At 39.5% G+C, this 16351-nt stretch overlaps 1 protein-coding gene across 1 annotated transcript in view; it reads right to left on the bottom strand.

Annotated features, from left to right (window-relative positions):
- chd5 (chromodomain helicase DNA binding protein 5) overlaps positions 1–16351 on the bottom strand; it is a 44613-nt gene that overhangs the window by 25140 nt on the left and 3122 nt on the right. The window contains 11 exon segments of the mRNA XM_058790939.1: positions 489–620; positions 728–939; positions 1052–1257; positions 1683–1920; positions 2041–2237; positions 2689–2818; positions 3094–3206; positions 3635–3876; positions 4225–4343; positions 4421–4612; positions 11494–11651. Coding sequence (XP_058646922.1) covers positions 489–620; positions 728–939; positions 1052–1257; positions 1683–1920; positions 2041–2237; positions 2689–2818; positions 3094–3206; positions 3635–3876; positions 4225–4343; positions 4421–4612; positions 11494–11651 — 1939 coding nt within the window.

The following is a 16351-nucleotide window of genomic DNA, read 5'->3' as shown; positions in this document are numbered from 1 at the left end:
TTCAAAATATTAGAAAATGGTATGAAAATGGTACTACTTGGCCACTTTTTAGAGAATGAATTAATAATTTTTATTGTTGGCAAATAGGTTTATTAATTACTATTAACCAACATTTAGTCCTAAACTAGCTACTAACTAGAGAGAGCTTAATTTAGGTTAAACATTAAACCTTTTACCCATTCTGGAATTTCTTTGTTGTATTTTATAAATGCTGTCTATTTATATTGGATGTTTGTTTATTGTGTTTTGCTAAAATGGAGTTTACGATTGTAGAAATTGCAGGCCTTAAATTTAATTAATAAATCTATAAAAATAAAATATTTAGCTTGAATTTCTGAGGCTGATGATCAACATTTTACTGACCATTTAAAAAATTGCATTTAGTAATGCTTCAGGCACTACAGTATTTCATACTATCTTCATGGAAAGCTCTGCATGTGTATTTGTGCAACTTGAAAACAACTTGAAATTTAAGTGACGTGGCTTACCTGTGGTCCCAGTAGGCTTGTTTAAAGCTGTCATAATCTGGGATGTTAAAGTCATCAGCCTCCCAGGTGCACTGATCATACGGCAAATCTCTCCACTTAATCAGGTAGTGTACATCTCCATCCTTATCAAAACTTAAATTTACACAACACAGTCTTAAAGCATATGATCATATATATTTCTGCATGAAAAGTATGTTGTCTGAAGTATAGCATTAGCACTAGTCTGTGGTCCACCGTACCTGTGGTTGAGGATCCGGTGAATGATCATCCACTCCGGCTTGATGCCGTAACGGTAGAATCGTTCCTCCATGGCTGCATACTGAGGGTCTTTGCTCCTCCTCTTCTCGCTGTTAAGTTCCTCCTCCCCAGAGCCATAGTCGTATGGTGGTGGTTCGTCCATGTCGTTCTTCCGTTGGTAGTTACGGTACATTACTGTGTGATATAGCTCCAACTGCACCAAGGGAAAGAAACAGAGATCAGAGATCAAAGCACAAGCCAACAGAGCATGCATGATTTAATGATTTAACGAAGCTGGCTCTGCGGAGGTAATGTGGGAATCCCACCTGTAGTTCGCTGACCCAGGAGCAGTGCCAGTAGGACAGCCCAGCCCATTTCACAAACAGCTGCCTCTCTGGACGACCCTTCAGCGGTATTTTGGCCAAACCGTCTACCTTCTCTCCATCTCGCCCAAGAGGAACCTCAGGTGGTAGAGGAGGATCGCTCCACGCCCAGTGCAGAATCTTCTGGACCTTCCCTTTTAGTGGGGACACTAGAAAAAATATGGATGCACAATGTTCAAAACAATACATGCCTTTATTTGGGCTTTAATAGTTTGATTTGAGCCAGGTTTAAAATGTCATGAAAATGCTTTTTCATAAAACTGCATTAAATTGATCTAAATTCATCAAAGAAAATTTCTATTCATCAAAGAATCCATATAAAATGTATCATGGTTCCCATAACCATGTTAACTGTTTTCAACTTTGATAATAACAAGAAATGTTTCTCGAGCACTAAATCAGCATATTAGAATGATTTCTGAAGGATCACGTGACACCGAAGACTAGAGCTGTTGAAAGTTCAGCTTTGCCATTTTTTGGTTAAATCATAGAGCCTTAATGAGAATTAAAAATGCCTTTTAAAAGGTTAGTATTATTTTCAGCTATTTTAAAAACTGATTTTAACCGAACCGACCTATGCAGACGTTTCTCACCATGCATCGTGGACACAGCCATTCTCCATTGGGAATTTCAGGAAGTGGTGGGTTGAGACAGTGGATGTGGTAGGAGGAAGGGCAGGTATCACAGCACAGCAGCTCTCCTCCATCCTTACACACTCTGCAGAACTCCATGTGGTCATCTTCCTCCTCACCAGCAACCTCGTCTTCCTCCTCCTCGTCGTCTTTGGCCTCCCACTGAATGCCTTCTTTTTCCTGAGAGATGAGGCAGTAAACTGTCAGTCTGAATAGCACCGTTTATGTGGTCTTGAATATACTAGAGTGTATTTCTTTGCAAGTATATGCTTGTGGTGAAGCAAGGAGGGATTTCCTCACGCAGTGGGGGCAGCTCCATTTGCCTTCAGGGGCTTTCTCCAGTTCTGGATCCAGACACACCAGGTGATATGCTCTGGGACAGGTGTCACATAGAATGATCTCTCCTCCCTGCTGACAAACCTCACAGTAATCTTGATGGTCTGTCTCGTAGCCGTCTCCATCCTCTCCTACATTAACCATGGAGTTTAAAGAGAAACCTAAATGGTTTATTGAACAGAAGTACTGTAGAATTTCAATACAAAACACTTCACAATTATAACAACAATATTTCAATACAGCAACCCTTTGATTCTGTCATCTAAACTTACACTACTGATCAAAGAATCGGTATCTCTAAAAGTGCTTTTATTTAGCAAGGACACATTCAATTTATTCTGTTCTTTTGAACTTTCTGTTCATCAAGGAATCCTTGAAGGAATGTACCATGCTTGACACAAAAATATTAAGCAGCACTGCTGTTTTAAACTGTGATAGCTAATCAGCATATTAGAATGGTTTCTGAAGGATCATGTGACACTGAAGACTGGAGTAATGGCTATACTAAAATATAATTAAAATATTAATAGAAACTATAATAATTCAAAATACTAAAATAACACTGTAGTGAAAGGTAGTGCAATAATATGATAATAATAAAAGTAAATTCACTTTTTCTTTTTTTTCGTCCTCGGCGGGCTGACTTCTTTTTGGGTGCCGCTGAAGTGTCTGAGCGTACAGAGGCACTGTGAATGCTGATGTCATCAAAGTCTGAAAAGTCATCCAAGAAATCCTCCTCGCTCTGAGTAATAAGACAGTTTATGCAAAAGGCACAATAAGTCTTCATCAAAAATGAAAAGGTCATAACTTGGAAAACAACTTCAATAAGAACCCAATAAAACTGGGTGGAACAAGAACAATGGGGAAGTATATCTACACAAATGATCCATGAATTGTTCTGGGAAGTGGAAAAGCTAAAAAATTCTTCGATTCTCTCTCAATTGAAAAGCTATGGGGCATCTTTCCATGTGATACACATTAAACCCTAGAAAGATTTCAGTGAAAGCATGTTCTCACCGAAGAGCCTTTTTTCCTTTTTCCACCCTGGCCTGCTTTTGATTTGGACTTCTTCGGTTTCCCTTTCTTTTTTGTTTCTTTCACTGGCTTACTTTTTTTTTTAGCACCAGGCCCTGCAATGCAGTCCAGATGAGATAAACAAAACAGAAACCTTTTTTTTTTTTTTTTGTGAGATCTGAGAACAATACTCCTTTCTTCAGACATACATACAACACATTCTGCATTTGCAAACCTATATTTTTGTGAAGGAGCTAAACTCACATATGCCCACTTAAAGCTAAAGTATAAAATATTTTGATGTTAAAATATTTCCTAGAATATTCAGCATCAACTAGGATGAAATTTTCAAACTTTGAAGTTTGAAAGTTACACTAAAGCAATTGTGAGAGTGAAAAACCAAATACATTTGAATAAAGAACTGCCAGCAGCCAATCATTAATCATGTTACATGCAGTATGTAAACAATGTAAAAACCTTCACTTAACTGCTTTGGAAATCGATATATACCAATATAAAATCAACAAAAAGAAGATTACATTACCCTTTCCCTCTTTGGTTTTGGCTTTTTTGATTGGGCCAGATGGTGAGATCTGTTGGATACTTCTAATACAGATGGGCGGAGCCACATTGACAGTTTCCACAGCAGCAGCTACGGCAGCCGCTACAGCAGTTGCAGAGGTGCCTTTGAAAGGGTTGTTCGCACTGAACTCTCTCCACTTTGCTCCAAGCACCGTCATCATTTTTGACATGGGGATCTTGGGGTTCTTCTTGGCAATGAGGGGCCTAACCACAGAAAAAAAGAGATTTGTGACCAATTTTAAAGCAATAAGCTACGAGAGGCCACGCATTGTGGTGATTTTACCTCAAGTACTGATTGTTCTCAGGCATGAATCAGAAATCGGAAGTATATACTAAAAGAGTCTCTATCAAATCAAATAGTATGCTGGTTACAGTAGACATGCATGGTGTGGGTCTGACAGTACATATTGTTTCAATGCCTGTTATTAGAAAACCTGTCATTAGCATCATACAGGCATTAGCATTTGCCAGAAGGAACGTTTTAAAATAGAACAAGACATCTTGACAGCAGGGCAATAGAATGTCCATATAGAAGGAAAACTGAAATCCTACCTAAGAAACTGGCTGAAGGCTTTGTAGTTGGTGATGGTTTTATAGTCGTCCTCTGAGAAGGCATACAGCACATCTTCAAGACCCCACTCTTGCATCAGCTGACTGGATGACTTTGGCTCCTGGTGTCACATGAGAAAATGTTATTCATTTATTTTCTGGGCTAAAAGAGCATAATATAACTTTTCTAAGTGAGAACCTTTAAGTTTCCATCATCGTCCTCATCGTCGTCCTCATCATCATCTTTCTTTCTCTGTTTTGTTTTCCTCTCCTTCTTCTCTTTGGGCTTTTTCTTTTTCTTCTTCAGGGAGCTGTAGGTGCTGCTCTCACTTCCTGACCTGTGACCATGATCCTCTCTGTCTGACATATCATCTAGCCCACTTGGAATCCCCTGTGAGCACAGGCAGAGACATTATAGGAAAGGAAGATGGAGCACTCATGTAAAAAAATAATGGGAGAATTATGGGAGCCTTTCAGTAAAGAGCTAAACTCCTTTTTGGTGGAATCTGCGCATACACCTTAGTTCAGGGCTGGGCAACTTCACTAGAAAGTTACAGGCAGGTGTGTTTGATTCGGGTTGGAGCTAAACTCTGCAGGACACCGGCCCTCCAGGACCGAAGTTGCCCATCCCTGCCTAAGTTGGTCCCAAATGAAAACTACCTTTCAGTTTTTCGCATGATTTTAGCATGAAGCATAATTAATGGTACCATTAATGTCAGATTTTATTGCAGATTTGATGTTATTGAAACTTGATCGTAACAAACAAATGTCCCCATTCATAGTAGCAAGTGTGCATTTATTACCATAATGGTAACCGAAATGGCTCAGGTTACTCAACGTAGCCTTGGCTCCCTGAAAGGAGGGAACAGGACATTGCGTAATCGCTAGGGGAAATCCCTTTCTCTGAACTTTCCTAAAGCCTCAACGTTTCAAACTATTGCGTCGCAATAGCCAATGGTGTTCGAGCGCTGCAATAAAGGCTTCTATAAAGGTGGCGGCAAGCGCCACATTTCCTCAGAATTTTTCAACTGAGTGACAGCTACTCATGACCCTGAGGATATTTTTTTATGCAATGTCTCGTTCCCTCCTTTCAGGGAACCAAGGTTACATTAAAGGGATAGTTCACCCAAACATAAAAATTCTGTCATTAATTACTCACCCTCATATCATTGATAATGCCCTAGAAACACTGGACTGTTTTATAGCTTCATAACAGCTAGGGCAGGGCAGCCTGTGCTTTGAATGTGTAACCCACCACTCCCAGATTTGGGCATTTATCACATTAGAATAAAAACAAATTTGATACAAATTTTACTGCCGACCAGTCTTGTATATGGCGCTCTTCTCGCATTGGGAACAGGTGACATTACCGCCACGAGTTCAGTACCATAGCTGGCTCAGGCTCAATGGCAGAGGCTGAGACTGGGGTAGATAACCATTGCACATTTGCGCTGTGCATAGAGGAAGAGTCCCGGAAAAAAAAGTGGTATTGTCAGTGAGACAGCAAGCGGTACATTTAGGGTTTATATGAGCCAGGACACTTTCTAAGACAGGGGGTTACCTATACGGTGCAGCTGTCTCTGCTCTGTTCAAGGCTGGCCGCTGCTCTGAAGTGACGGGTTGTTGGTATTGTGTGAATGAGCGATCGAGTGAATAGAACTTCTCCGTGCACTGCACACAGCAGGCTGCTGCTTCGAGGCAGGGGGATGCCTGTATCGTGCGAATGAGGGACTGTGAACCTCTGTAAATATCCTCTCATAAGCAGCACTGTCCGTGCCGAGGCCAATTTCCTGCCAACTTCAGGTCCCGACTTGGGGTGAGGAGAGGCTTGATACCTGAGTCCTGAGAGTAGGCAAACTCGCGTAGCGTAGCACTGCATCTGCATGGGGCAGCCCAGGTAGAGAGGCAGTGAATATTCACCACGAAGACATGAGAAGTTTGGGTCAACAAGGGGATGTGGGAATTGACCCATCGCAGGCTTCTGCCTCCATGGCTCAGCAGCGGAGGGGAAAATAAGTGCAGACAGCTTTTCCACCATAATATAAAAGATGTCATACTCACTGGAACACTCCAGGGCATGGCAATCCAGGCACTGGAGCATTCCTTCAACAGCGAGGGATAGGAGGCTTCATATCTACATGAAGTAGGAAGATTCTGAGGTAATATGGCATGCTTGGCACCACCTTTATAGCGGCTGAGCCCACCAGTCAGATGGGCGCTTGAACACCTTGGCTATTTCAATAGCGTGATTCAATGAGGCTTCAAGAAAGTTTGGAGAAAGGGATTCCCCATAGAGATTATGCACTGTTGAAAGACCGTCTTGAAAGGGAACCGATGTTTCATAATGAACCATAAATATTTTTATACTTCTCAAAACAGCATAAAAGATCTATTGTGTTTTGTGCCATTGCTTTAGCAAAGCACCTTTCGATCAAGCAAAAACCAAAATTGCAATATATCTAAATATATATATATATATATATATATATGCACTTAGCAAACCACAAAATGCATTGTGTTTCAGAATGAAGAGCAGCACTGTGTTCATTTACACATGAGCAGCTCACCATATGTGCTGTTTAAAATGCATTTGGGAATGCAACATGTGCCAGTTATGCTTTATTTTCACATTTGCATAATCAACATTTTTGTGGACAGATGATCACAGCAATTCACTGGATTTTTCACTGGAAGGTTTCCTCTCCAGTTTTCCACCAAAATAAAATCTCAGCTCTTGCAAGTGAAAAAAATAAGACTCAAAGGGATAGTTCACCCAAAAATGAAAATTCTCTCATCACTTACTCACCCTCAAGTAGGTCCAAACCTGTATGCATTTTTTTGTTCTGCAAAACACAAAGGAAGATATTTTGAAGAAAGTTTGTAACCAGGCTGTTTTGGGGCACCATTGTCTTCCATAGTAGGAAAAAAAATACTATGGAAGTCAATGGTGCCCCAGAATTGCTATGTTTCCCACATTCTTCAGAATATCTTCCTTTGTGTTCAGCAGAACAAAGACATTCATACAGGTTTGGAACTACTTGAGGGTGAGTAAATGATGACAGCATTTTCATTTTTGGGTGAACTATCCCTTTTAGTATTGTAATTTTACCATTGTTATGAAGCAATCATTTTGTATTTTAAAGTTAAAGATAACCCCACTGGTGTCCTAACTTCAAACATTTGGACTCCAACTGTAAGAAAAACACATGACATTAGCCCTTTTAATGAATGCCATTACATTAATTAATTATATAAGCCAAAGAGAAGTGACATTTGATGGTGGAGAGACTTTTGGATGATGTGTTGTGCTCTGATAAAATACTTGTACGCGACACATGATTTTTCAGTTAGTTGTGCCAAGATGTGCCTCACAGGACCACAGTGCTACATATAGACAGACATATAATCCTATAAATAAAGAAATATATACATATAGTCTATATACTGTATATATAGTCGACCAATTGCGACCAATGTTACAGAGACCAATGCACAATCATGGAGCATTATTATCATTCTGCAAGTTAAAAGTACGCAGTTGTTTCTCCATTTTGGTTTTATGTTTACCTCAGCAGCCGGTTGCGCATAGTTGGTTATTTGGTAACAGACCTGACAGTTTATTATCGAACTCGATGGAGCGTTTTAAGATTTCTTAACTAAACATAAGATAAGATTTTGTAAGATAAGAATCCTAAATCAAGTTAAGATTTGCTTATGTAGTACATAAATCCTTAATGTAATAAATAAATCCTTAATTAAATGATCATATCTTAAGACCTAAGATAGGAAGTTTCTGTAATATACCCCCCTGTATTATGATTATTGTTATATTTAACACCAACAATAATAATAATAATAATATGATGTAATTAATACTATAATTTCCCCATTCATAGAAAAAAAAAAAACAGCCTGGAAGTGTTACCTAGATGATCACCAAGTCAACTGACTTGTCCTAAAGAGACTTTTGTGCTGACTCATCAAAAATAGTGCTATAAACTTTATAGTGGACAATTTCAGTTTTTAGGAGCAAAAATATAACTGTACTTGTAGGAGGCATGAAACGGAGTTCCTTCTAATTGGGTAAGACCTCACATCCACAGACTTTAAATAAAAACATGCTTTTACTATGGCCTAACTATTGATTAATGTAAAATCAACTCCATATTTTCAATAAAGGAAAAACTAGATCATTATAACACTATTATTAGTAACATCTGGAAGCAGGGAAACCAATCAAAATGATCATATTGCTAGGGAACACACATGCTTCAGTGGGTGAGTTACTCTGTGTGTGTGTATGATTGGAGAAAGCCTGTTGCTGTGTTGCAGCTGTGCACTGGCTGGCAGACGTCTCTCCGGCGCAGGGTAGGCCAGCACTGCCGCAGAGCGCACAAGCTCCACCGGCAGCAGTTCTGAGTTGCCATGGAAACCAAACTGTGCAGTGTTGGAGGTGGAGGGGGGGGGGGGATGTAGGGGGAGCTCTCTCTACTGCAGCAGCCAATGGAACAGCGCCATCCAATCAGATGCGTTTGCATAACGAGCTTGTTATGGAGAGTCCCCATGGTTGCAGTGCCTGTGTTCTAGGGCCCGTCTAGACAAATCTCAATCACGTACATGGGGGAGGGAGAAAGTGAGAGAGGAAGGAGAGGGAGTGAAAAAGGAGGGGTGCTCATGCAAGAGGCAATGAGTAGAACCACTAAAGAGCTTCACAGCTGGAGCTGAAAGGTCTCCCAAAATCCAAACCACAATTTTCTTACAATGTACCTCGAAAGGAAAAAAAATCCAATGTAAATAATGTGCCACAAAGAGGTTTTCAGGCTGACACCATCCTACAGTTGTTCCCTATAAAAAAATTTGCAGTATTTAAAGGGATTGTTTGGCTTTAAATTCTGTCATTTACTCACCTTCAAGATGTTACAAACCTGTTTGAGTTTCTTCTGTGGGACACAGATTATCCTTTCCAGGCATAAGATATCGGTTCTTCTAAGATATTGGTTCCTTTGTATTGTGACCATTCACAATATATTTTAATGTTAAATCTTAATTAACTCTAATTAGTTTTGTGACCTACAGCGGATTATTACAATTTCAGGCTTTTCCACACACACAGTTATTGTATTGCTTTACAAGTTGAAAAACAGAAAATGAGTTAAATGAACAAAATACAACTTGTTTATTAATTAGCCTGTCGTAATTGCATTTTCTAGTAAAAATAATGTAAACATATTTAAAACAATAAATATTTTCTGAAGAATATCACAATAAACATTGTTTACAGAGAAAATGACTTGAATTAAGCTTATTTTCCTCATGCCATTTTTTGTAACATTTTACAATAAGGTTCCATTAGTTAATGTTAGTTAATGCATTAACGAACAATCTGCAATACATTTCAATTTATAAATGCTTTAGAAATATTTTTATTATTATTATTATTATTATTGTTAATTCATGTTAACTAACATTAACTAACAGAACTTAATGTTTCAAAATCTTCTTGAAACATAACTAAATTTATTTAGGTTTATGCTTCTACTATTAATGTCTTAATATCTTCTGACTGACATTTCAACATTTTGTCTAGAAAACAACACAATAATTTTAATACTAAAACTTTACAAAATTGTAAGACTTTTTGTTTTGCAGTGCTTGTTACATTTATGCTACTTTTTTGTCCTTTTTGCAGTTTGACAGCCCCAGTAACTATTCACTTTTTTTAGAATGTATGGAGAAAAAAAACAGCGTGAACTCTCTGCCGCAGAAGAAAGTCAGTCATTCGGGTTTGGAACCACATGAGAGTAAGAAAATGATGAAAGAATCTGCATTTTTGGGTTAACTATGCCTTTAAATGCTGCATTTTCTGTGGGAAAGAACTGCAAAACAGTGTCAGGCATCTTTGGGATCTTTTTTTCCCAAAACATCCTCGTCTTCAACACACCAGACCAGAAAAAACGCTCATCTGTACTACTGAAATGTCACTTATCATTGTTTACATCTGACAAAGCACCAATTCTCACTCTGCCGTTACAATCCCTAGACTCTCCACAGTCTATCAGGCTCCGGCGCAGGTGGCCGGCTTTGGCGAGCTGAGCTGTTAGACTTGCGGACAGCAGAAGGGCAGGCGGCGGTTTTGACCCGCATTGATTTGAGCCCGTGTCTGACACAGCACTGCAGGGAGAGCATGACTGACACCAAGCAGGGCTCTTAGCCGCTGAGGGGAGACCTCTCTGCCCTCTCCACGGCACATTTACCACCGCTGAGAAGGAGGGAGGGTTGAGAGAAAGACTGAATCTGTGCAAGGAGGCAGACAAAGTGAGAGTGGGCTAGGGAGGAGAAAGAGAGGAATCCCTCTTATTATCTCAATGGTAAATACAGTCAGCTGGGGGGACTGTGGCCGGCTGACCTGTCAAACGTTTTATCTCTTGCCAAGGCACAGAGAGAGAGAGAGCTGACTGGAAAAAGGCTGATCCGTAAAAAATACGACAAAATACCCCTAGGTCAGGCAAGTTGTTTCATACTGATCATTCAACTCATAGGAGCAGCATTTATGCCACAGCCTTGCAGACAAAAGCACACCTGGACTTTTTTTATGTTATTTTATGAGTGCAGTGATGTAATGGAGATTACATCAGATCAGGGTGCTGCTTGTTGTGTGGATGGTCTAATGTCAGCCTAACTTTTCTGGGATGGAGCCCTGAAAATATTTTTAATAGGACAGTGGAACACAAAAGAAGATATTTAAAAAAAAAATACATTTAAAAGTGAGTTTTTTTATCCAGGTAGGTATGGACAGTTATCAAAACATCTTCCTTTACATTCCACTGACGAAAGTCAGTCATACGTATTTGGAACAACATAAGAGTGCGTAACAATAACTCAATTTTCATTTTTACATGAATTATCCCTTTGAGTGTGTGTTGAACTGGAACTGTTTCAATTTTTCCCCATTCATAAAAAAACAAAAAAAACATTGGAAGTTTCAGTAATGATAAGTTGAGCGAACAAGTAGTATCTGACTGAACTTTAGAACATACTGAACTATTTGAACTTGACCTGCCCAGGTTTTCACATCAGAAATTTGGTGACACATTTACAGTAACTGATCACGACACTGATCAAAACAACATTCTATAAATGCTAGAAATGCATATTTACCCAACAAATCTATGCCACATGAAAATTACCGTAATTATTATTCTGATGATGTGATGACAACATCTATTTCATCCATGCTTCAATCAATTAGATAGCAATTAAAAGGCTTCTTACCTCCTTCTTCTTCTTTTTCTTAACTTTGGGCTCCTTTCCCTCCATTATCTTGCTGGGTTTCTTCTTCTTATGTTGTTTAACCGAATCATCCTCAGAGAAGAACCTCTCTAAGTGTGACAGGGGAACACTCCTCCGACGTTCACCTTCCTCATCCTCATCTGAGAAACAACACAAGAGGATCACACTTATGATCTATCTATCTATCTATCTATCTATCTATCTATCTATCTACTGTTAGGTCCATATATATTTGGACACTGACACAATTTTCATAATTTTGGCTTTGTGATGCTTTGCCAGGCCTTTACTGCAGCTGACTTCAGTTATTGTCTGTTTGTGGGTCTTTCTGCCTTTAGTTTTATCTTCAGCAAGTGAAATGCATGCTCAATTGGTTTGAAATCAGGAGATTGACTTGGTCATTGCAGAATATTCCATTTAGACCTTCAAAAACTCCTGGGTTCCTTTTGCAAGTATATTTTGGGTCATTTCCACTTGTACTATGAAGTGCCGTCCAATCAACTTTGCTGCATTTGACTGAATCTGGGCAGAGAGTATATCCCTATCAGGGGTCACGTTAACCGAAAAGTTTTCGATTTTTTTTAGCAGTGATGGAAAAATCTGAAGGCTGTCCGTCACTTTGACAGATTACACTGAGGGTGATCTATTGTAATTTATAACTGTAATTCCCACCCTGTCAAGTTGTTGGTGAGTGCGCTCCAGTGTAGCAGCAGAGCGAGGGACCATCAGCGCCAGAACAAAAATAAAACTGTCATGAGTCTTTTGCTACGCATTTGATTACGCACAGGCTAGTATCCACTAGTAAAGTGAAAGAGATGATCAATTTAGTGCGCTGCCGCTTCACTTGATCTGAGGTGTCTACGGTGATCTATCACGCCACATTAAAGAGCGCCAAAACTGTATTTATAATGGACAGAATTTGAAATCTGAGACTTTGTTTCATATCAAAAGTAAGAATGCACAAAGCTTAGCCTATTGCGAATCATTAGATGGGAGTCGCACTATATGTACGGTTAATCAGGTTGATCTTAATTTCAGCTGTCCAAAGAATGCTTTTCTAGAAGTGGTCAGTCTTTAATCTTTAATCTCTTTAATCAAGTCTAATCTGGCCTTGTTTGCACCTTGTGGTGAACCCTCTGTATTTGCTCTTGTGAAGTCTTCTCTTGATTGTACACTTTGACTACTGTACCTAATGGAGAGTGTTCTTCTCTTGGCTGGATGTTGTGAAAGGGCTTTTCTTTACCATAGAGAGGATCCTCCAATCATCCACCAGGTATTTTTATGTTGCCAGTGCATTATTTTTTTCTCAGAATGTACCAAACTGTTGATTTGGCCACTCTGAATGTTCTTGCTATCTCTCTGTTGGATTTGTTTTGTTTTTGAAGCTTAACAATTGTCTGTTTCACTTGTATGGAGAGATCCTTTGACCACATGATGTGGGTTCACAGCAACAGCTTCCAAATGCAAATGGCACACTTAGAATCAATTCCAGACCTTTTACCTGCTTAATTGATGTAGAAATAACGAAAGTTATGAAACAGCTTTTGAGTCAACTGTCAACTTACTTACAACTTACTTATGGTCTCTTGAAAAAGGGGGGAGGTACTTATTAAAGAGCTGTAATTCATTAACCTTTCCTCCAATTTTGATGTGAATACTCTCAAATTAAAGATCAGAGTGTGCACCTATTTATCTCTTTCTGTCTGTTCTGCTGGGTTTGCCTGTGAAGAGAAGGCTCCTTCACTCCATTAGATGAAAAGCAAAGATTTTTGTTGACACACTGAAAGGGGAGCGAAAGGAGAGAGTTGAGGTCTCTGCCACCTGCTGAACTGTGAATCTCTCACTGTAAACAAAAAACTACTGTCTGGCAGCGGATATTCACTGTAACACTTCAATGATGCCACGCTGTCAAAAAGGCTAAGCGCAAGGAAAAAAAAGACATCAGGAAGGCATCGTTTGCAACCGGAGCACTACGGTGCAACTCCTGCTGCCTGTCTATCGTCAGCTCAGACGGCGGCCCATGAAATATGCAGCGCGTGTGGTGGAGTCAATCAGCTAAAGCCCTGTCCCGCGGCCCACCACGCCCCGTGGGAGCTGCCGGAGATGGGGCTTTCCCAGCCTCTTGGATGCTATCCTCGAAATCCACTTAACCTTCATTTAGCTGCCACTGTTTGAGGACTTCAGCTCTGGTGAGAGCAGCCCCTGTACGGTTCAAGCCTCGCTTGCAGCCCTATAGAGCATTTTGGGTATTTACTCCCCATCTCTCTGTCAGCCGCTGGGAGGTTTTTTCTTATTTCAATCTTCTGCAGCACATAAACAGAGCAGTTGCCTGCGAGATGACGGATATTTAGGGCAGTGCGTCTGCAGTACATCTCACAGGGAGGCTCTTTCATGTCGGCAGAATATGTCTGCTGCCTGCCAGGCGCATCAAGCTCACATCTCGTCTTCATTCATGTCTCACTTACAGTCGCGGTGATGCAACACAGCACTCTTGAAGTGAGGATATCTGCCAAAGGTTTTACATTGTCAGCCTACTTTTAAGCTCCTTAGATTTTGTCGCTGTGAAGATTAATATTTTTATTCTATATATGAATAGTTTGAAGTATATACCTTTTTTAATATTAAGGCACTTTATCCTATTCTTTTGCACTTTGGTGAAATTTAATATTTTTATTCAGTATATGCATACTAATAAGCTGAAGTGTACATATTTTTTTCCATCCAATTCAATTCCAATTTAATATGCAAAGAAAATTTATGAATAATAAATCATCTGTAGCTTCATTTTTGCATCCCGGACTCGCTGTAATAGGTAGTCACGTTTTGTGCCCATGTTCCCGAGTAAACAGAGCCTCGGCCAGGAACCGCCAGGTGTTTAAAAGCTGTGCTGCTGCCATTCGCTACTGGTAGCGGGCCTGAAAATGTCACGACTGCAGCCACACATTTGTGTGTCAGCTAGGCACGGACATTAGGGTAACTTTGACCTTGTAACAAGGGCTGGGTCAGTGCCGCACTCCATTAGAGATGGGATTCACGGCCAGTCTCGCTGTTAGCAAGAGGGACGTTTACAGGAAAACGCATTAGCTGTCTGACAGACTGCGTATGTTAATAGTGCCCCCACCGTTAATGTGATGAGACAGCATGGTTGGAACACCCCCTCATTGAGACCTTCAAGTTTTATAGGCCGTGTCTAACTTTCTGAAGACTATATCCATTCTCTAGGTCCCAAGACTGATTCACAAACCTTTGCTCTGCTATGCAAAGAGATACGGTGGAAAAAATCGCAAGTACACAAGCAAAGTAGTCTAAAATGAATGTCCTAATAACCTATAAAACAAGAACAAAGCCACTGTAATTGAGTTTGGATGCTATAATTATTTTATTCCAGCATGCATATGCTACAATGCAGTAATTTAATGCAGTAAATTAGGTAAAATTTGCAAGATGCTTTAATTTGACACACACTGTGGAGTCTGATGCAGAGACTGATGACACATAGAAATAAGCGTGTGATGCAACAATGATTTACACGCAGGCACAAACTCTAGCAAAGAGGAAGGGGTGTCAGCTTTCACAGTGCAGCTTCCAAAAATAGCCCCCACCGAACAGAGCAGCTCATGATAATCTTTCAGTTTCAAAGATAAGACTATGTAAAAGAAAACCAGACTTCGAATGGTGGAAATCAAGAAGGGGGCAGAAAACACTCAAATGACTTTGGCTCAGCTTCACCCTAAAGCGTCCTAATGAGGATCCACATAAAATGAAACTCTTGCTAGCATTGTTGGGTTAGGACGGATGAATGAAACGGCACTAATAAGAACAAGGCAGAAAATATAGAATGTTTTTCATTATGACTATTATAATTCTTTTCTTTTAAGAATGACTTAAAGGGATAGTCCACCAAGAAAATTCTAATGTCGTTCCAAACCTGTACGAGTTTCTTTCTTTTGCAGACAAAATTGTAAAGAATTTTTTGAAGACATTTGCCAATATAATTAAAGTCAGCGAGGTCCAAAACACCATTTTCATTCCATTGACAAACACTGAAACAGTTTTCAAAATATCTTCATTTTTGTGATTCACATTAGAATAATTAAGTTGCACAGGTTTCAAACGATGTGAGATTTAGTAAATTACAGAATTTAATTTGTGGGTAAACTATCCATTGAATCTGCTATTGATTTTGCAAATCTATAGGAAAACGCCACTCTGGAGCCACTCCACTCCTTTGTTCCTGACAGGCACACAAGGAATATGGACTCAAGTTGTAACAATTTAAAACTAATGGATTCAAAATGTGCATATCTTAACAGAAGCGATGCACATCCATTAACCAAATCCAATGGAGGTGAAGTAACATTAAAAACCAAGCAAATAATGAGCATGCCACTGAATGTTTTTTATAAATCATCTGTTTGTCTCTTTATATCTGCGGTTAGGGTATGCACTAGTGATCCCTTCATTGCTCCTGGCTGGGGGTAGTGTTTGGATCAAGCAGTGAACAGTCTTGATTGCAAATCTCACTTTGATATCCTACAATACAAACTGCATTTTCAATATACATCCTATTACTTTACTTATGCATGTTAGATTCACTATAATTAATTTAAAATATGCTTTTTCTTTATAGATAAGCTCAAGATGAACTGGATTGATTGTATGGGAATTATTATGTGGTGGTTCGCAATTAAATAACTTAATAGCTCATTTCACATCTTAAAAATTAGCTAAATTTATTAATCTCACCAAAACATTCATCAACTATCTTGTTATAATTTCAGCAAAGGAACCAGTGAAGGTGTTCTGGCCTGCACTCAAAGCAATCACAGTGAATGGGACT

This window comes from Onychostoma macrolepis, chromosome 11 (genome assembly GCF_012432095.1).
Source record: "Onychostoma macrolepis isolate SWU-2019 chromosome 11, ASM1243209v1, whole genome shotgun sequence".
NCBI classification, from domain to species: domain Eukaryota; kingdom Metazoa; phylum Chordata; class Actinopteri; order Cypriniformes; family Cyprinidae; genus Onychostoma; species Onychostoma macrolepis.
Note: the sequence above shows the minus strand (reverse complement) of the source record. Positions and strands in the feature narration are given on the sequence as shown.